The sequence below is a fragment of the Rhododendron vialii genome, chromosome 4a (genome assembly GCF_030253575.1).
Source record: "Rhododendron vialii isolate Sample 1 chromosome 4a, ASM3025357v1".
Classification (NCBI taxonomy): Eukaryota; Viridiplantae; Streptophyta; class Magnoliopsida; order Ericales; family Ericaceae; genus Rhododendron; species Rhododendron vialii.
Window position 1 is genome coordinate 14,598,580 of NC_080560.1, and position 22,632 is coordinate 14,621,211.

The 22,632-nt window shown below is 41.6% G+C and overlaps 1 protein-coding gene across 1 annotated transcript in view; it reads left to right on the forward strand.

The window, feature by feature from the left end:
- LOC131322548 (CASP-like protein 4B1) overlaps positions 1-22,499 on the forward strand; it is a 36,106-nt gene extending 13,607 nt beyond the window's left edge. The window contains exon 3 of the mRNA XM_058353907.1: positions 22,119-22,499. Within this exon, the coding sequence (XP_058209890.1) occupies positions 22,119-22,319 (201 nt within the window). The 3' untranslated portion in view covers positions 22,320-22,499. The remainder of the gene's footprint in view (positions 1-22,118) is intronic.
- The last annotated feature ends 133 nt before the right edge of the window (positions 22,500-22,632 follow it).

Consider the following 22,632-nt stretch of genomic DNA (forward strand, 5'->3'; position numbering starts at 1 on the left):
TACACATCACCCCAAGGGTGCCTTTTCCTTTTTTGCAGCTGGTCTCTAGTGTTCAGACCACCAGAGGATTCGGCATCCTCTTCTCCTTCTTTCCTATTTTTCTGTTTTTCTTCCTGCATAAGTTAGTCCAACAGGAAACCGATGTATAGTTTGTTTAGGAAATATGGGATGATTCACCATGTGATGTAAAAAAAAAGAGCTTTTGTTATATGAAACAAAATCTTTTGCTCTGATATATGATTACATATGCTGCGCTTGTATTGTTTTGTTTTAATACAAAAATTGCATCTCAACAGTTTGAGTAGAACCGTGGAACTTCTCTGTAAAACGGTCGTTCTGGCGGCCGAGATAACGATCAAGCAGTCGAAGGATCGATTCATCTTCCTAGGGTTGCCTTTGAGTCAACCCTGATTTTCATGGGCCGGAAAATCGATCCTACGGCCGTTATATCGAAGTGCCGGCCGAGAGACCGACTTGATTAATGCGGATTTCAGAATCCGATTCCGATTCGGACTGGGATTTGACCTAACCTATAAGTACGCGTTCTACGAACTTGGATAGTTTGTCAGCAGCAGTCCTTAACACATGGCACAACCAATTCTTGATCAGTGGTTGGATTCCTTTAATGGCCTCGACCGTTTACTCTTTAAGTCCTTTGGTATGGATTTCCTCTTCTCCCTTCGCCAAATTCTGGTGAATTTTGCTTTTCTTCACGCAGCCACCAGCTTGTGGGATCCTGTTCTTCACGTTTTTTCGATTTCGAAGAGAAGAATTGTGTCCTACCATCGAGGAGTTTACAGCTATTATGGGGCATTCAGATAGAGAAGGTCTCATTGTTCCTAACCCTTTGTTCAACCGTGGTAACCTTTTAAAGGTTATGCTCCAAGTACAGAAACATGAAGTCAGGTTTTTCATAGTGAATGGAAGCTTGGAAACCCTTCAGTTTGTTCAGCGTTTTGGTATCGTCAAGTCTCTCGACAGAAAGCGTGCTTTCATGCGCTGTGTCTCTACCTTCTTCACTATTACTTGCTCGGCCCTTCCTCTGGCCATGCTAATTCTATACTGCTTGACTTTGCTCAACAAATTGGAAACCGTGCAGGTTTTGCTAGTTTAGTATTTGCAGAGACCTTGATGGGTCTTGATGCAGTGAGGGGTAATCCAACAGCCCAGTTCTCAGGTAGCCCTTTGTTATTACAGGTTCGCTCTTTACTTGTTTATTGCCAAGTTGGTTTTTCGCTCATCACTCTTTTGTTTTAACTCATGTGTTCTCACAACTCACAATTTTCCCTTGTTTCCTAGGTATGGTATGGGATGCGCCGGAGCGACTTCCTTATAGTTTAGGTCACTGCACAAAGCGTCGCGTGACTAGACAGTTTTCAACTGAGGCCGCTTGGAAGGCATTGATGGAGACTCGTAAGGGCGATCGGATTCAATGGGTTTGCCCTTGGTAAGGAGTTGAGAGCATGACTGCAAGTACCATGAACCATTTTGGTGTAGCAGTGATTGGCATCACTCAAGTTACCTTATACTTTCCTGCTCGCTTTCAAAGACAGTTTGGGACTGAACAATCCAAAGTCTTGGGTGATCCTGAATATGCCGTTTCTAAGGCCCATGATGCCAACTTTTGTCATAATGTGCTTCGTCTTTGGCCGAATCGGGTGATGCAAGATGTTGCTAAGAACTTTGATGACAAGCTATCAGGTTCGTATAACCATTGGTTGAAGAAAGACCTTTTGGAAGACAAAAGTGGGAAGAAAAGGAAGACCTAGATATTGACAAATTGCTTATGCTTTTCGAAAGATTTTCTTCATTGAAAATTGTTTGAACTTGCTTTTCCTTTTTCCTTGGAAATAATAAAACATTGGTTGCTTTATTAAGTCGCCTTTGCCATGGTTTGATAATGAATATGCCTCGGGATAGACCTAGAAATTTGGAAGTGATAGTTGTTACGGTGGCCGAATCTCAATCTGGAGACTGCCTATTTATCCCATGGAGGGAATCAGGCCATACACGTAGTTCCACAAAGATTTGTTTTGTTTTTGTGTTTGGTTAAGGTTCACTCGAGTATTTTCCTCTCCTTTTATGCTCTTGATTTCACCTAAACCGCCCTTGCTGGTTTTCAGTCTAGCAAGCGCTTTATTTATACCTTAGTTTTTTTGCCTAAGTCGCCCTCGCGGGTTTTCGACCTAGCAGGCTGCTTTAATTTTTGTTTGGGTTCACCCACCCTTGTGGTTTTTGACCTAACAAGCATCTCTCAAGGGTAATACTTTCCTCAGCTTGTCGATGTTGACTGGTGTTGTGAATTCCATCCCACCCAAGTTTGCGATGTATGCTGCTCCTCCAGACAGTATGCGTTCGACAAAGTAGGGTCCTCCCCAATTTGGCCTAAACTTGCCCCTTGGATCCAAAATGTGGCGACGGATTGCTTTGAGCACCATATCTCCCACATTAATATCTCGTGGCTTCACCTTCTTGTTGAATGCTCGTGCGATGCGACGTTGATACCCTTGCACATGGTATAATGCCCTTAGCCTCCTTTCATCTAGCAATGCAACTCCTCGTAGCGGTTTTGAACCCAGTCTTCTTCGATCATTCCAGTCTCAGCCAGAACCCTTAGCGAAGGTAACTCTAGTTCTATAGGCAAGACAGCTTCCATCTCATAGACCCAGGAGTAAGGGGTGGCCCCAAATGAAGTCCTTTCACTCATACGATAGCGCCATAGTGCCAGAAGTAGCATTTTCTAGCTAGTCTGTGTAGATGTCAGTAGTCTTTCGCAAAATCCTCTTGATGTTCTTGTTTGCAGCCAAAACTGCTCCATTAGTTTGAGGTCGATAAGTAGATGACCGATGATTTTGTATCCCGAACTCAGCAAAAAGCTTCTTTGTTGCCCCTTTGAAGTGTGATCCGTTGTCGCAAATGAACTCGTGAGGTACACCATCCGATAAATGATATTAATGCGGATAAACTTGGCCACATGAGTGGTTTTGAGGGTAGCGTAAGAAATTGCTTCCACCCATTTGGTGAAATAGTCAATGACCACTAGAATGAACTGATGCTTGTATTTTCCCTTTGGATTTATACTCCCAATGACATCTATCCCCCAGCTGGAGAATGGCCAAGGGGATGTCATGTTATATAATTCTGTGGGGGGAACATGTATGCGATCAGCATGAGTTTGGCATTTGTAGCATCGACGGACATAGTCAGCACAGTCGGCCTCCATTGTAGTCCAATAGTATCCCTGATGCAGGATTTTCTTTGCCATTGTGGTTCCATTCATGTGTGGTCCATAGATTCCTTTTTGTGTTTCTTCCATTACCTTACGGCTTTCTTCTATGGTGACGCAAAGTTGATTGGGGCCCAGGTGTGCTCTTTGATACAATGCTCCTCCGCATACCACAAATCGGGTGGCAAACTTTCGTAGAGCCATCTGGTCCTTTGAGGTGGCTTCAGAGGGACACTCTCCTTCTTCTAGAAATTTCCACACGTCTTCGTACCATGGTTTCCCATCATCCTCACCTTCCTCAGTGAAGGTGCACTAGCATGCGGTTTGACCTTCTGTTTGATCATGAGAGGCCGCATTGTGAATCCCAGGAGTACTTCTACCATAGAGGCTAGTGTTGCCAGTGCATCTGCAAACCTATTGCTCACTCGTGGAGTGTGTGTGAAGATGACTGAGTCAAATAGTGGAATTAGATCTTCCAGAATAGAATGGTATAGCTTCAGTGTATCTTCTTTGACCTTCCAATCTCCTTTCGCTTGGAACACCGCCAGGTTTGAATCTCCAATGACTTCCACCCTTTTTGCTCCTAGTTCCAGGGTTACCTCCATTCCAGCAATGTAGGCTTCATACTCAGCTTGATTGTTGGTGACTTCAAACCTCAGTTTATATGATAGAGGGATATGAGAGTCGTTTGGGGAAATCAGCAATACCCCTATGCCATATCCACGTTAGTTTGATGCTCCATCGAAGTAAAGCTGCCAAGTGTCATCGAAGAGACATAAGATGTCTTCGTCGGGGAACATGAAGTCTTCTACCTCAGCCTCTGTCACGGGATGATCTGCCAGGAATTCTGCCACAGCCCTTCCTTTTACTGATTTCCTTGTCATGTACTTAAGGTCGAATTCTGCTAACAGCAATGACCACCTAGCTAGCCTTCCGATAAGTGTTGGCTTCTCGAAAAGATATTTGATTGGGTCTAAACAAGAAACCAGCACTATTGGATGTGCTAGTAGGTGGTGCCTTAGTTTCTTTGTGGCCCATATTAGCCCCCAGCAGGTTTTCTCCAACGGAGTGTACCTTGTTTCATAGTCCATCATTTTCTTGCTGAGGTAGTATATGGCGCACTCTACTTTGGCGTCATTTTCTTGTGCTAGCATACATCCCATGGATGTATCCGTCACTAAGAGATACAAAATCAGTGGTTTTCCAGGGATGAGTGGTGATAACACAGCTGGATTTTAAAGATACTCTTTGATTGACTTAAATGCTTGTTGACAATCCTGGGTCCATTCGAAATCAGTGCCTTTCTGCAAAAGCTTGAAGAGAGGTTCACAGGTGGCTGTGAGATTTGAAATGAACCTGCTGATGAACTGTACTCTCCCTAGAAAGCTCTTTACTTCCTTCTATGTCTTTGGTGATGATATTTCCATGATAGCCTATCTCTTGGAAGGGTCCACTTCGATTCCTCTTTGAGTGATAAGGAATCCTAGCATTTTACCAATCGTTACCCCAAAAGTGCATTTTTAAGGATTAAGACGTAGCTTGTATTGCCTAATCCTCTCAAAGAACTTTTGAAGTGCTTCATAGTGTCCTTCCCTTTCCTTTGATTTGACTATCATACCGTTGACATAAACTTCGAGTTCTTTGTGCATCACGTCGTGCAGCAGTGTTGTCGCCATCCTTTGGTAAGTGGCGCCAACGTTCTTCAACCCGAATGGCATCACTCGGTAGCAGTAGGTTCCCCATGGCGTGGTGAAGGTGGTCTTCTCTCGGTCTTCAGGAGACATTAGAATCTGATTATACCTAGAAAACCCATCCATGAAAGACAGCAGTGCATGCCTTGCGGTGTTGTCCACAAGTTCGTCTATGTGCGGTAATGGAAAGTCATCCTTTGGACTGGCCTTGTTGAGATCTCAAAAATCTACGCATAGACCCTGATTCCCCTAGTTTTCTTCGGCACTGGAACGATGTTGGCTACCCATTGTGGATACTCGGTGACTATGAGAAAACCGGCGTTAATTTGTTTAGTGACTTCTTCTTTTATCTTCAGGACCCAATCAGGGCGCATACGTCTTAGCTTTTGTTTACTGGGTTTGCATCAGGATGGAGAGGAATTCTGTGCTGAACAATTTGGGGGTCTATTCCAGGCATGTCCTCGTAAGACCAGGCAAAAACATCTTTGTATTCTTTTAGCAAAGAGATTAGTTTTTCACTTTCTTGAGAAGATAGCGTTACACCAATTTTAACCAATTTGGGCTTGTTTTCAGAACCTATGTTTGTTGTGATTATTTCCTCAGAAAAAGGTTTAGCATGCCGCTCTTCTTCTCTCTCGATGAATTCTAGAATTTCTTTTGGGATTTCTTCCTCAAAAATTGTATTATCAGAATCCACACAGTTAATCATAGGCAAAGTGAAATACTCTAAATCTTCCTTCTCATTGCTAAAATTGTCAAAAGACATTTTAGAGTCAAATTCAAAATAAATATCATGCCTTGGTATTTTGACCAGGTTTTCCTCGCTAGACTCGGTTGTTTGAAAAGATGAATCATTAGACTCAGACTGGGTCGACTCGGAGTCGAAATCGGCATCGAAACTAGGATCGGAGTCAGCATTTTTTACTTTATATTTTAGAGTGTATTCCACGGTCCAATTTGGGTAAGCCCCTTTTTCAACATCCATAATTAGCTCAAAGCAGTCTTTTTCATCATCAAGGTTGATCATCAGCACCTCATTGTCATCTTGATTCGCACTTTCATTATTGTCACCCTGCAAGTCTCGGAGAGCCATTTGATTTGTTATTGCCTTTATCTCCTCCAGTTGAGCTTCGATCTCTGCTTCATCGTTGTTGTCGACTTTTCGTGTGCCAACAAATCCCCACCAATTACCAAAGCTATCCGTGATGGAGTGGATCACCATTATTTCATTGTTGGTGACCCCCTCATCAAAGAGTAGGTTTAGTGATATTCCGTCTAGTGGATCATTGTCAGCACACTCTTCTTCTTCAGTTTCAGAGTTGTCGACCTCATCGACTGGCCAATAGTCATCGGTAGGTGCATAAGGGTCATAAAAATAGATTGGGACTCTGCGAAGCTCTTCCTCTTCAATTATGCCTTCAACTTCTTCCTCAAAGACTGTTCTTGCGAACATGACATGATTGTCTTCAATGATAGTTACCATGGGTTTTGGTTGATCCACAGGAGTGATGTATTTGGATGGGTCGAAATTCTTGGCAGCAGAGTGGGGCGGGCCAAATAGCTTGGTGATAACTTGAAAGTGCGAATAGAACATGAACAGTGATGCAGCCAGTTTAACCTGAAAATTATTTTTTTTAGTTTTAGTTAGATTGGTTTAACTTACCCTTTTTTCTGTTTGGTTTTTAAAAGGCCTTTAAGGTTTACCTTAAAAAAAAACTGTACAACATACATATATACAATGGGTGTGAGGAAGAACTTTTACAAGCAAATGCAAGTAGGTTCCTATCTTATTTTGATAAGTTTTATGACTCTTTAACACATGTAAGGTTTGGATAGTCCCAAGGGTGCTCCGTTGTCAAAGGGCACCAGTCCTTTCACCAGCCCATCAAAGGCAGTAATTGGGTGATTCCCTTTTCGATATACCACTAGGTACAAGTGACTATGGAGTTTGCTAAAACCCTTAACATAGCCCATGACATGCCGGGATATTAGGTGAACTCAACGAGGTTGCCCGCTCGATGCATATGATAAATGAATTAAATAAAACATGTGTTAGTCTTATGTCAAACTTTCTGGTCATGGCTCTCAATTCCCCAGCAGAGTCGCCAAAAACTGTAGACATCTCCCTGAAGTGAGGCATCGCCATACAGATTGATCATCGTTTGTTTGTTTGCTTTCTACTTCATAAACTAAGATCGTGGATATTCTCATGGCTAGGAACATCGCCACATGATAGCGGTTATCATCAAAACAGAGTCGCCACCTAATAATTTATAAAAACTAGGAAAAACAAATAGAGATTCTGGGTACGAGAGCCAAAAAGTACAGTAAGGGGAAGGTGTTAGGCACCCCTCTCTGCCCAGTCGTGAGACTAGCCCATAGTTGTTTGACATATGATTAACTCATTGCTTTGTTTAATTCTAACACGTAATCTGTTTTTAGCCTTTTTAACAGTAAATAAGGTGAGCCGAGACGATAAATAAAACATGCATCAAAAAGTAGAATAAAACAAATATGTCCCAGAGAAATGGATCCCGCAGCCGGTGAATAGATGTCACGGCCGAGGGATCCTCCTGGTTCGATGTACCGGCCAATGGATCGATGACCCAACCAATGTTCTTCCTCACACTGGACTATACGATTAGCAGATAATCAAAATCTTACGATTAGCATGTATAAACTGAAAGTAAAACGAACCAAATGCCCCTGGGCCTCACCACCTAGATCCCTCAGTGGCTTGATTGCTTCGGATTAAGTGTGATTGACTGATTTGCTTCTTGAAAACCCTAGGTTTAGGGTTTGAACTTCGGGGTTTGATTGTCAAATTATCAACTGCCTTCGGAAGTTTAGGGCTTTTGTAATAAAGAGTTGAGAGAATATATTTGTAGAGTTTCGTGACTTTTGAGGGTGATTGAATGTATCAATTTTGGAACCCAAAGGCTCCTTTATATAGGCATAGGAAAGCCACACCTCAACCAATCAAAATCGATCGATTGAATTGGAGTTATAAGGCAACACGAACTCCTCATGGTAATCTCCTTACGTAGCCCGAATGCATCGGGATTTGGCTGCTAGGGTTTTGTGATCGAATCAAACAATTGACAGAACCTTCCAGAATCTGGAAAATAGACATTCCGGTGGCTGAGTAATGGATCTAGCAGCCGAGTGAATGATTAAGCAGCCGAAGGACAGACCTAGCGGCTGAATGATCAATCGCTCAGGGAGATTTTCAAGCAACAAGTTTCACGGGTGAAAAAATGATGTTGAGGCTGTGAGATCGATGTTACAGCCGAAAGATAGATTTTCGTAGAATACTGTATTTCTGTTTGAAAGGCTATTTGGCTCTGGATTGGGTCTTCTAAGTGGCTAGAAGTTCTCACCATAAGTCCTAAGGTTCACGAGAAGTCAATCAGCAATCACTGTATCCATATCATTATCGGGATGGTCCCCAAGGTGGGACTTGAAATAATCATTAGGCCAAATTGGGGTGTCTACACATAAGCTGTGATCGGCATGAATCATCCACCCCTCTCGAGCATTTCCACTAAGGAATTTGTTGCGAAACTCTCCTCGCAAGATGTGTCGATTTTCTACTTAATGTGTTCGCTACCACGTTCGCCTTTTCCAGATGATATTGTAACTCAAAATCATAGTCTTCTAAATGTTCCATCCAACAGCGTTGTCGCAAATCAAGCTCTTTTTGAGGAAACAAATATTTTAGACTCTTATGATCGGAAAAGACTTCAAACTTTTCTCCATAAAGATAATGATGCCAACTTTTCAACGTGAAGACGACGGCCGCAAGTTCCAAGTCATGGGTAGGGTAATTCCGTTCGTGAGTTTTCAATTACCGCGATCCATACGCTACCACTCGCTCCAATTGCATCAACACGCACCCCAATCCCTCTTTTGAAGCGTCACAATACACGGAGTAACCAACTCCCCATTCGGGTGCAATCAAAACCGACGCGATAGTCAACCTTCTCTTCAATTCCTCAAATGCCTTCTCACACGCATCAATCCAAACAAAACGAGTCCCCTTACGAGTCAATCAAGTTATTGGAGCCACTAGACGAGAGAAATCAAGTACAAAACGACAGTAGTACCCGGCCATGCCCAAGAAACTAAGAATCTCAAAGACGCTCTTCAGTCGTTGCCAATTCATTACGGACTCTATCTTCCTCGGATCAACAGACACCCCATCCTTCGACACAACATGACCCAAAAACTTAACTTTGGACAACCAAAATTCACATTTACTAAGCTTGGCATACAAATGGTGTTCTCTCAAGAGTTCAAGGATGATGGAAAGGTGGATTTGATGTTCCTCCTCCGAAGGCGAATAGATAAGGATATCGTCTACAAAAACGACTACAAAACGATCAAGATAGGCACGAAAGATACGGTTCATCAGGTCCATGAATGTTGCCGGTGTGTTCGTCAATCCAAAGGAAATAAAAACGAATTCATAGTGACCATAACAAGTATGAAAAGCGGTTTTAGAAATGTCTTCCCTCTGAACCCTCAATTGATGGTAACTGGACCTCAAATCGATCTTAGAGAAATAAGTTGCGCCTCGAAGTTGGTCGAACAAATCATCAATTCTAGGCATTGGGTACTTATTCTTAATGGTGACCTGGTTCAACTTTCGATAATTGATACACAGACGAAGCGATCCATGTTTCTTCTGAGCAAATAAGGCTGGTGCTCCCCACGGCGACATACTCGGACGAATAAACCCCAAACTCTCCTATTCTTGCAACTGAGTCTTCAATTCCCTCAGTTCGGCAGTCGCGAAACGATAAGGAGGTACAAAAATAGGTGCGGTGCCAGGAAGCAAATCGATAGTGAATTCAATTTCTCTCTCAGGTGGTAAACCGGGTAACTCCTTCGGAAACACGTCCGAAAAGTCGTAAACGACAAAAGGTAACTCCCCACGTGCGGATGCGTCCTCATCCAGTGACGTTCTTATGAGATGGGATACTCCTCACTGATAAAAAGGAGGCTCATAAGATTAGAGTAAAATCTGCACGGTTTTGCTGTCACCTGAAGGAAAGTTGTATAGAAAGTCCTTCACTGGACCCTACTTGCTTTGTGTGCACCTCGAGATGGTGCAGAAGTTTCTCCACGAGATTCATGAGGGAACATGTGGAAGCCATGCTGGGGGCAGATCCATTGCCCATCGAGCAATCACTCAAGGTTACTAGTGACCACATATGCAAGAAGATGCTAAGCTTTATGTGAAAATCTATGAAAAGTGTCAGAAATTCTCACCAATGATTCGAATATCGATAGAAGATTTGGTGCCATTAACGAGTCTTTGGCCGTTTGCCCAATGGGGCATGGACATCGTGGGTCCACTCCACAAAGCAACAGGAAATAGGAAATTTCTATTGGTAGCAACGGATTATTTCACCAAGTGGATTAAAGCAGAACCATTGGCTAAAATCACTGAACCTATGGTAGAAAGGTTCATGTGGAAAAGCATCATTATCCGGTTTGGGGTCCCGTATTCATTGATTACAGATAATAGGTCCCAATTTCAGAAAAAGTTCAAAGCATTCTGTGCCCAGTACGGGATAAGGAACTACTACTCAACCCCAGCCTACCCTCAGAGTAATGGGCAGGCAAAAGCTTCCAACAAAACCATTCTTGATGAAATCAAGAAAAGGTTGGATAAGGCAAAGGGAAAATGGCCCGATGAGCTGCCCCTAGTCCTGTGGGTACACCGAACAATGCCAAGGAGGTCTACAGGAGAGACCCATTATTCACTGGCATATGGCACAAAGGCAGTTATATACCCCTAGAAGTTGGCCTTCCAACCAATAGAACTGCATTGGTTGAGAGTGGGGGCAACGACAGGGCCCTTGAAATTAAACTTGACCTTGATGAGGAAAGGAGGGAAAGAGCCCTGGTGCACCTAGCTTCTTACCAGGAATAGCTGATGAAAGGCTACAACAAGAATGTCCACCCACGAGAATTTGGTGCTGGAGACCTTGTGCTTCGAAAAGTGCTCAGCAATACCAAGGTGGCCAAAGAGGGCAAGCTAGGAGCCAATTGGGAAGGCCCATATCGAGTAACTGAGATTGTGGGTATTGGAGCTTATCGTTTGGCAGACCTGGACGGGAACCCGGTGCCAAGGCCTTGGAATATCCACAATTTAAGGAAATTCTTTGTTTAAAAGACTCCTGTTTTGTTTCAGTTTATTTTTAGGATGCACTACGTGATTATGTTGGAGTTACGAATAAAGCTCCTCTGTTTTTATTATTATTAGCTGCAAGGGTTACGAGTAACGCCCCCTTGAGTTTTAAAGATTATGAATAAAAACATTTTTTATGGTATATCAAATTTTCTACTTTTTATGAATACGAACTATGGTCTTCTTTTCCTATATTCGTATTGGGGAGCATGAGGTGATAAGCACGAATGCCACGTACGAATGCACGTATCCTCTCCCTAGATATGTAAGACTTAAGTTGTTTTAAACCATACGAGTACGAAAAACTTGGGTTACATACGAATATGTGCATAAACACTTGCAGTACTCATCTAAGTACGAGAAACTTATATGTACATGATTGCTAAGTATGAAAACACTTACACTTTTTGCTTAAAGTACGAAATACTTACAGGAAAGTATTACTTCTTTTCCAGGTATGAAACACTTGGCTAAAACCATAACGAGCATATGTTTAAAGGGTCAATAATCTAAGTACGAATATACTTGGTCATAATCCGAGTGTGATTATTTGAGTTTTCTTCCCTAAGTATGAATACACTTGGGGGTAAATCCAAATATGAGGAATTTGGGGAGCATACGAGAAAATGCATTATGTGGTAACACAAATATGAGAAACTTGAGTCAAACATATATTCAACTAAGTATAAAATACTTTGGTAGACCTGTATGCATCCAAACACATGCAAACATGAAGGGCCAAGCAAAGTATATACATTATGCCGCAAGGGGCCGAATACCTGTGTTACCAAAAGAATAAAAGTACTGGTGCCTCGCAGGACCGATGCTTATAATCACGCAGGATTAGCAAAATTTTCCAGGTCAACAGTCCATGGCAAGTACTTACCTATCCGTCCAAGTTTTGGACCTCTGGATGAATTTCATTTGGGACCTCTGCACTGACTTCAGTAGTAGCACCACCCCCAGCTGTGTTCTCCTCCAGGTTAATAGGTTCATTGGTTGAATCTCGGACAGGTGATTGGATAGGGTGAGCATCAGTAGGCGAATCCTCACCTGCATCAGCAAAATCTTCAATTTGCTGCTCGACATCATCCTCCAGGGTCTCCTCGTGCTCTTGAGAAGCTGCAGCATGGCTGCTCAATAAGTCATTCTCCACCCAGAGAACAGAGTCTTCAGCAGCACCAATTTTTGTCAAGCAGGCTTCCTAGCTGGCAACCCAGATTTGGTCTTGTATGGCCGGCATCTGCTTCACATAGCTGGCGGTAACGACATTAAATCCTTTCTGGTAGCCATCTTCATAAGCAGCTTTCTTGGTGCTGTCTATTTCAGACAGAGCCTGATGAAGGCTATCTTCAGCTGTTGCGAGTTTGCCCTTTGCATCATCGAAATCTAACTTGGCTTTGTTTCTCTCACTTTCCAATCTTGAGACTGTTTGCAGCAGCCTGGTATTATTATTCAACAACCTGATTCTTTCAGTCTCTGCATCTTGGAACTTCTGACCCAGTGTAATCATCTTTTGGATGAACTAAGGAAAACCAAAACATAGCTTAAACGTTAATAATTTAAACAAAAAGGTAAAGCTTAAGCTATGAGACCAACCACATCACCTTGATTCCACTGACGAGACCAGTGGACACAAGCCGGTCAGAAGGAGGTGAGGACTCTTTCTGCATGTCAACGGGTAGTAGTAAGCCCTGTGCTAGGGCCAGCGCAGTCTTCGATGAGCTAGCACTGTCCCCAACGTTTACTGGACGGTCGCCCCTTATGAGTTGAGGGGCCCAGGTTTCGTGAGTTACTTGGATGCTCGGTGGGGGAGTTTCCAGAGTCGATGCAGCAGCTTGTGCATCAGGGTCCCCAGCTTCTTGGTTCCTAGGGCGTTTGTCCCAATGAATATCAATAGCATCAAGGGAAGTATCACGTTCCCGAGGAGAGGAGGAGGATCGTGTTGAAGCCTCCCTAGCTCAACGAGATGGCGGAGGGGCTTGACCAGTTGATGACACCCTCCCAGTGGCACCACGTCCCTGTGAAGAGACGATGAGAAGGGTACTAAGGTTCAGGGGTTGACGAGTCATAGTACCTGAGTTTGGAGGAGATGGAGAGTAGTCGGAAGAGGATGATTGGCTGGTATCAAGATTGGGAACTGCCTGTTCGGGCTGTCGTTGAGAAAAAGCCTGTCTTTGAGATGATCTTCTGAGCACCACGCGGGGCAGGGCGATGCCTTCTGAGATTGGAATTTCGCCTGGCTGATCGGCAATTGTCACTCCAGCATTAGATCTTGAGTTCCTAGGCCAGGCAGCAGTCGAAGTTGAGGCGGCACTAGTGCTTGGGTTAGCAAGCCTTCTGTCAATAAAACCTTTATAGGAAGGATCGTAACCCAAAAGGACGTTCGCGTCGTGGCCCCGACCAGCTGTCAATGTTCCAGGTTCACCTGTGTACTTAAGAATCCTATTTATTTCTGTTGTTCGGATGTAGCTGGGTTCACGTCTTGGACGCTTGTTGGCGTTATCCGCTGCAAGCACAAAGTATGGGATAAATAAAGTATAGAGAAGCAATACAAGGAAATTACGAATAGAGCAAAGAAAATTAGGAGCATACGTGGGTAGCCCCAAATATGGGGGCAATGGAGGCCCACCACCTAGCCATCTTCCCCCATTGGCTTGAAAGCTCCAGTAACATAGAGGAAATCAATTTCATGATCACGAGCAGAATCTGGCAGGTTTAGCACGAGACATTTCTCTACCTTTCTAACCTTGAAGTAATAAGTGTTATATTCTGGGTTAAACACGATGCTATACCACCATTGGATGTCCCATAAACCTATTTGAGTTCCCAGGATCCGATTCAAGGCTACAATTCCCATTACTAGTCTAAATACGTTCGTAGAAACTTGCATGGGTGTAAGGCGATACCAATTCAGGACTTGACGGAGTAATGGGTGAAGGGGAAAACGAACTCCGCGTTCAACAATGGCTACAATGGGGACATTCTATCCCAAGTGCCACCATCCCTATCTGCTCCCAACGGGGCGAGTTCCAGCCCTACATTATCTGGAATGCCGTATTCAGCCCTGAACGCCGCCATGGCAGTGGGAGTCTCACAAAGTTTCCTAAATTTACTAGGTTTAAGGCCATTTTCACCATCATCCGCCATGGATGAACTCGAAGTAGAACGAAGAAAATGGAAATGGGTACAATCGAAGCCTTAGGAGTGACACACAGTCTGAGAACGAAGATCTGAGAATGGAAAGGAAAATGAAATAAGAATGAGAATCTTACAAAGATGCTGTGAAGATTCCCTTGGATGCAGTCGAGTTTGCAGACGGCAGAGATGGCGGCTGAAAACTTTCGCCTGGATTCTTAGAGCGAGAAAGAGAGGATTTGAGTTTTTTGTGGAAACTTAGAAAGACCCTTTTGTTGGGGTTTAAGAGAGGACAGAGACGAAACGTCCCCTTTCACACCGTTACGTGAAAAGAAATGGAAAGTAATACTATTTAGACGCAGTTTGGCAAGAACGTCAGTCAAAATTAAATGCAAGGTATACGAAATACGCCACGTGGAGTTCTTACCTCAAGATGGCATAATGATTTAGGTGCCAAGATCATTGATGACAAGACTGTACAGGATCTGAAGAGTTAAAAGCCTAGCTCAAAGGTCTATTTCCAGTTTTACCAATTGCCCCCGAACAGTGGCAAAAGGCAAAACTGGGGAGCAATTGTAGCGAGGTATTCCCGAACAGATAGAATTAATAAACATGGTACGAGGGACCATGGAAGGAATATAATAGAAACGGTGACATGCGAAGTAACTACTCAGGTAGTACTGTTCGGCAAAGAGAGAGGCCGAACAAAGGGGGAACTCCTGAGAAGACATATTAGCCCAAATAATTGATAAAGGACTAGTTACATGTGAAGTAACTGGACCATACATTCTGTTCAGCAATAAGATATCCGAACAGAGAGAGAATTCCAATCAATGTGCTGAAGTAGAGGGAACATTCTGGAAAGGTCCAAAGAAAGTGTATTCCGTTAAAGAATGAGTTCCCAAGAATGCAGGATCTTGGAAAGATACCCAACGGGAGTGGGATGTTCGGCCAGTCATAGAAAAAAGTCCTAAAAGGACTAAGGTAATGAACTGATAAGGGAACGAGAATCCAAGATATCGTGGGTTTCCTATACGAGATAGGAAATCTAGGGTAACAAGGATGCTTGGGCAGCAAGCATCCTTGAATCTATAAATATGAGGTAAAACCTAGGGGCAAAAGGTACGCAAATCATTGCATTCATACTATACTTCCTATTGATATTTAGGATTTTCCACTAGTATGTGATACTAACTTAGGCATCGGAGGGCCTTTGCCACGAGAGGCAAAGGAGCACTCACCCCTTGTCTGTTTTGTAGATTAGGGTTCCGACAACGAACTAGGGCTCCGGTGAAGCGGTGAGGGAAGTCGTTGCAATCTGGTGCAATTCTAAGCACCAATTGATTTCTCCCCCCCAGAATGGAGGCCTAAAGTTCGACAGACCTTGCGAAGCTGAAAATTGATCTCGCTACCTCTTCCTCCCCTGACTGCCAAAACTCCCCAAAGAAGAGCTCACACTCCCTACTGGTTGCCTCGATTCCCAAGCCTTAGGATTTCGTGATGCCTCTTTAGGTATCTCAATGCTCCTTGCACACTTCACGACATCGGCAAACCTCCCTTTGCATTTGTGCCATCACCATTCTCTTCACGGTGTCATCCAACCCCTTTTTGAACTGCCCACATTTTCTCTCCTCGGTAGCTACCAATTCCGGCGCGAAACGGGACAAAGATTGGAACTTCAGAGTGTACTCCGATATGGTCATATGCCCCTGCTCTAGCTTCTCAAACTCTTCTCTCAAAAGGTCATGACTAGTTTATGGAAAGTACTGCTCCTTGAAGAGCACCTCGAATTTGGCCCAAGTTAAGTTCTCTACATCTGGCTCATTCGCTTGAGCCGCGGTCCTTGCCGCTCTCCTCGCATCTTTTCTCGATTTCAAGAGTGACTCTCGCCACTCGTTAGTTTCTCCGGTAAGTTGAATAGCCACAATGTTGACTCGCAAGTCATCTTCCATAATCTTAAGGGCCCTAAAAAGTTTTTGGATCTGAGCCAACCAATGGTCGGCCACTAGAGGATCACTACTCGACCCGTCGAATGTTGGTGGATTCCTACGGCTGAATTCCCTCATTGCCGACAAGGCACGACTGTCTGCACTCTCCTTAGGAGCTTGGTTTAGAAGATTTGTAGCCGCAAGAGCCGCAACGAAATCCCTAGCAAAAGGATTCTAAACGATCGGAACTTCCCCTCCCTGACCGTGCTAAGCCCCTTCCCCCGGATTTCCATTAGGATTCTCCCCATGAAAGCTAACCTCATCCTCAACCGGTGCCCTTCGGCCACGACCACCCTGACTCTCTGCCCCACCGGCTCTAGCACGCATTCTCGGAGCCATCTTACTACAAGTTATAACAATATCACTTCATCACTTCATGAGGTCTAAGCTCCCAACTATCCCAACACGAGTCAAAAAAAACTCCACGACACTCTACTATATTGAAATGCAATGCCACATAAGCCAAGTAATGTCAATTCACACAAGCACACATATGACATGCAAGCAGACGTGACATTTTGAACCCATGACACAAAAAGTCTTCCCACAGTCTCAAAGTATTCAAACCTAGACGCTCTGATACCAATTTGTCAAGCCCTCAATTTTCAACATAAATAAATAAACCTTTTCGACAAAAGATCATCGCGTAAGATAAATAAAACCCAAAAAGAGTTCCCACATGTTAAATTTACAAACAAGTCCCCAACTTTAAGGAATATTCAATATTGGCACACCGGCCCCGAAATGAGATTAAATACAAGTTCGAACAAGTTATTTGGTTATAAACGGTTTAGTCAAAGAGATTCAAGAATAATTAGTTACAAAACCATCTTTAACCAAAAGGAAGTCATTACAAGATGATTAAAGTAACTAAACGCAGTTAGCTTCCTAAATGTCTTCCCATCCCAACACACGAGGCATGCAACCTATTGTCCGGCAATGGAACCTGAAAAGAAGGATTTGGTTGAGCTACACAAGCCCAGTAGAAAATTCTCTACAAAATCTATATGCTGATGAGATGATAAACATGGACACAGTGAATCAAGCTAAATGGTAAACTCGACAACATCGCATTTCAACCCCATTTACTAGTATTAGACACCCACATACACGCATACACGCACACATATTCCTTCCATCAAATTTTCCACCCCTTGTGATATTGTGTTTCCATCCCTTGCATCACATTAACCCCACCCCTTGCGAATTTGTGTTTCCACCCTTTGCTTCACAATAAACTCCACATTCCACCTCACAACTACAACCACATTACTATCACTATCAAATAACAACACCATATACTCGTACCACACATGCCAACATTATCAAACACGTCACAAATAACTCATGAATCTCATGTCTCAAGACATAAGTACATCATTCGTAAGAATATAAAATCCATAAATCCTAGGGTGTTCCACCAATACCATATATAGCAATCAAACACTAATGTCACACGAAATCACCACATAACATGTAGAGAAAGAGAAAAATTCCTACCAAAGTGGGTTTTGAGCAAAACCCCAAGTCTACCAAGTACAATATGCTTGAATCCACCAAAAAACAAGCTCCATCTAAGCTTGGCTACAAGATCTTGGGTGAATACAACCCAAAAACAAGATAAACAAACAAGTGATTGAGAGGACAGAGAGGAAAAACGAGTTTGAGAGCCGAAAATTAAAATCAAGAACACAAAACTTACCCCTTGTTCACCAAATGCAAGAATCAAGTGATTTTGAGGACGAAATCTCTTGGATCTTGAAGATTTAAGGTAGAAATCAAGAGTTTTGGGTGAGATTAGAGTGGCGTAGGTGAGAGGGGGTATTTCCAGATCTGTTTCGTGGGTTTTGAGTGTGAAAAATGGTAAAGGGGGGTATTTATAGTAGTCCAAAAAGCGTGCAAAAGTTTCTGAAAAACGACAGCGGGTACTAGTACTGGAACCCCCAAATGCTAAGAAAACACAACTTCTAGACACTGGGTACCGGTACAAGATGGGCAGAAAATAAAATTTCACCAACGATTACCAAATCAAACCCCAATCGCTACCAACACTTCCAACCATCATTACAACCTCAAACTCACATTTTACTATTCTCCGAGTGTCTAACACACAACAGTAAACATATATCTGTACACCCCCACAAACTAACGTACATCTTTATTAATAATACGATTCTTTCATGCATTAAAGATTACCGAAATTATAATAATTTACGGGTCTCTACAACTTGCTCCTTCAATACTACTCTAGCAAGGTATGAGTTACAATTTAACACCAAACAAATCTCCTGGTTAATGGTTTCAAAGATACCAGTAAGAATTTTCACCTTTCCAACTGCAAAAGAAGACCCATACATTTGAAGTTGCTTCATCTAAAGTAATGAAATCACCCCACTTTTGGCAACGTTTTTGAAAGTGTCTGAGTTCCAGAAATTCAATGGAACCCTACTCACTATCAATCTTGAAATCTGGATTCCATTTCTTAATTACATCGACAAACCAATTTCTCAACCAACACATACCTGATTCTTCTAGCGTTAATGACATATCCTCCACGGAATCGAAAGTCAAAAGAACAAAGTTTCCCCCCCATATCACGCGCCTGAATGTATGATATTCCCTCCGCAATGAAAGCTTCTCTTAGTAACACCACATTTCTTGGAGAAGGAAGTATTACAATTGTGCTTCTATGTAACCATTCAAATTTTCTAGTTACAGTGTGATAGATTGAACAAAGCCAAAGGCTCCATCCGATTCATCTCCTAACTGGTTTTTGTAAAATAAATTTCAAATCTTACATTTTGTGTCATTTATAGTGGTTATACATTGGTAATTAGTTTTTTTCCTCAGAATTAGAGGTGTAGCAAAAATATTTTGAAAATCGAAACAATAAAATTTGAGGAAAAATTATTTAAATTGCTTTTTGAAATAGAAATAAATGAAAATTATGTGAGAAAGTCTAATTGATAGAGCAAAGCCGAAAACTAGATAGTACAATGTAAGCTACAAATTGTCCAGAAATATATGTATTGTAATCTTTAATTAAGACTTTTCAAATGACATTTGAAAATTTGTGGAATTGGAGATTATTCACTTCAAGGGTATTATGTATTCTAGGAACATTGTAACATAACATTGCAAAAGCTAAAAAATAAAGGCTCCAATCGAGTTCATCTTAAACTGTTCAAATTACTTTTTGTTTAGGTCAGTTACAGTTGGTGCATGGAAATTTTTTTCCTCACAAAATAGAATTGAATAGGTTTTGCGAAAATATTTACAAAAACTGAAACAAGAAAATTTAGAAATAATATTTAAATTGCTTTATGAAATAAAAAATTATGTCAAAAAGTCCAATCGAGCGAAGCAGCAAAAGCCGACTTTCTAGATTCTCAAAATTCCTAGGCATATTCACCTCCCGGTTTTTAGTATAAAATTGTATAGTTCTATCCCCTACCTAGGAATAGAACTAAAAAAATAAATTCTTATTATTATATATAATTCAAAAGATCATTAACGATACAATTATACTGTATAAGGAAAATCTCGAATTTGTATTTGGTATCGTGCCGCGATAATTTCGAAGTGAAAGACTTATTCTATAAAATGCGGCCAGTTCTTTTGACTAGTTTTTTGGGGAAATCACGGATTAGTGGGAAGAGGGGTATTTTATCCCCAAGTCATGGAGTAGTTTTTTCGGAATTGAAAAGTCATGGAAAGGAAAATATTAATTGCCAAGACATGGTTTTAAAGACAAAAATGTCCCCCCCCCCCCCCCCCCCAAAAAAAATCATTTCATTTTCAAACCTTTGTTCTTGGCACCGGATCCCCACCACAAGCACCACTTGTGGCGCCAACAGGAGGTATCTCTCCCCCCCCCCCCCAAATGCCGCTCTGCCACCACCACCACCACAGCTAGTAGGACCGCACCACCACCTAACAGAGAATCTGGTGCCTTATTCATATTATATGAGTTATAAAAGAGCAATTGATTAATTATGAAAGACTACATTGGGTATTAGTAAAGACTAATCTTTCTATTAATATAGACCAAATCATATTTTTTTAGAGAACTTTGTCCTAAATAATTTGATTGTTCATATTATTTGAGTTATAAAAGTGCAAGTGATGAATTATAAAAAACTACATTGTGTATTAGTAAAGACGAATCTTTCTATTAATATAAACCAAATCATATTTTTTAAGAGAACCTTGTCCCAAATCATATTTTGTTTGTTTGGGATAAGTTCAAATCGTTTATTAACTTGTGCTGATACTTTCTTCACCTTTCTCCGGATTCTACGCAAGTGGCCATACGTTCCAATGTGAGTGGATTGCACCCAGCGGTGCTACCCAGCCTTTTCCCCACAGACTTGAACTCAAGCAAATGTAATTTACTAGTACTAATACTTTAGTTTATGCAAAACCCCAGCCTTTTCATTGCACCTCCTGTAAATCCACCACAAACCCATTTGAAATTAAAAAATACAAAACAGTACGAGTTGACTCGGTGGTGGTTGATGAAGTTTTGAACTGTTTGTTTTAGGAATACTAGGATTGTTGAGCTCGGTGATGTGGTGGTAGGGTGACGACGGCAATGGTGGATATGGTAGTTGTGATGGGCAGTGGTGATGGGTTGGGGGTTGGGGAAACAAATTAGCAGAGAGAGAGAGAGAGAGAGTAAAGTTAGAGGCAGAAAGAAAGGAGGAGGAAGGTTGGCTAAGGGGTGTAATAGTCATTTAACATGGTCCTTCCATGTATTAGGAATTCCTCTTCCTCCGTTTCATGTTCAGAGGAATTTCACAAAAACTACTCCATACCTTGGGAATAAAATACCCCACTTCCCACTGAACCGTGATTTCCCCTAGTTTTTCCTACATTTTATTTACATGATTCTATACTTTTCAAAAATGTAATGGAAATAATAAGTCAGTGAAAGGATCTAGTAGACCTAGGAAAACAACCACGAAAGACTGATCAAAAAAAGAATGCCTAAGAGTGGGAACAAGATGTAACTGATTCATCCCCCACTAAATAAGGAAATTAAAAATAAATAAATATATCTCTATCTTATACTTAAGAGACGAATAAGGAAGCTATAAGTCAGAATATTCATTACATTACAATATTAATCTATATATATACAATAAGACAGAGAATCAGATATTTCTATAGACCTTGTAACTTGACGCAGCGGAATTAACAAAGAGATTAGTTGCATATTAATCGAACGAATGATAAACTCAAGTCCACGAGAGAAAAAGACAAATTCTGAATAATATTGATAAAAAGCTGCCTAAACATTAGGTTACAATCCCTTTTATAGGAAAAAGGCGTAACCCTAGCAAAATCCTAACTCAAAAATGAAAATTCTCAAAATTTGGGAAAAATAATAAAATTGGAAAAAGGAAACAAAAACGTGAATTTTCCAAAAAGAATCAACTTCTACGGAATTATACGCTAAATGTTATTAATGAAACAAATATTTTCTAAAACAGTAAAAACGTCCAATTGGAGGCGTAAACAAAGGAATTAGGCAAGAAAACACCATTGATCATGAACCTAGGTTGATGAGTATTGACCGCAGCGTGAAAATAAGTCAACCCACCAAGTTTGGGCCCGATCTGAGCTCATCCGAAAAGTTGCCCAATCGGATAATTTGCAATTAAACAACGTTTGGGTTTCCGAGGCTTCGACTAGTCCAATTGATCATGAAATTGAGCCTCCATGTGTTCTACATCAGTTGTAACTAGCAAGGATGCTTTGGACTTTTGAAGTTACTTTGATGCTCTTGGTTTAGCTGATTGAGTAGTGATACAATGTATATATGCTAAAATTGTGTAGAAAGATATGACATTTGAAAATTCATGAAATTGCAGATTATGGCATACTTGTTGATATCTGCATTATCATCAGCAATTCCCAAAACAAATAGGATGCGAGAGGAGAAAGACACCATATTCACGGACAACTCTGCTGCAGCAATTAGCATGGAATTCTTCGCATTCCTCGCACTTGCATTTTCTGCCCTTATCTCTGGTTATAAACTATCTAATGATTCTAATCAATCATATGTCTAAGGAAAAGGGAAAAAAAATCTTTGTTTTGTAACAAAGTTTTTTCTTCGCGTTACTAGATTCAACTTGTAGTGCTAAAGAGTATGATTAATCTTACCAAACTTTGAAGACTTAAACTAAAGTATTCAATGAGTTTAATTCAGTCGAGTTTCTAATAAAATTTTATTGCCAATCAAAAAAAAATTCAATGAGGTAATTAGTTAGTGGTAGAAACCTGACTTTGATTGCTTTAGGGGTGGGGAAAAAATCGTTGAACCGTAAATCTTATGCTAACTAGTCCAAACTAATCTATTTGGTTCGATTTTTTAGTAGTATG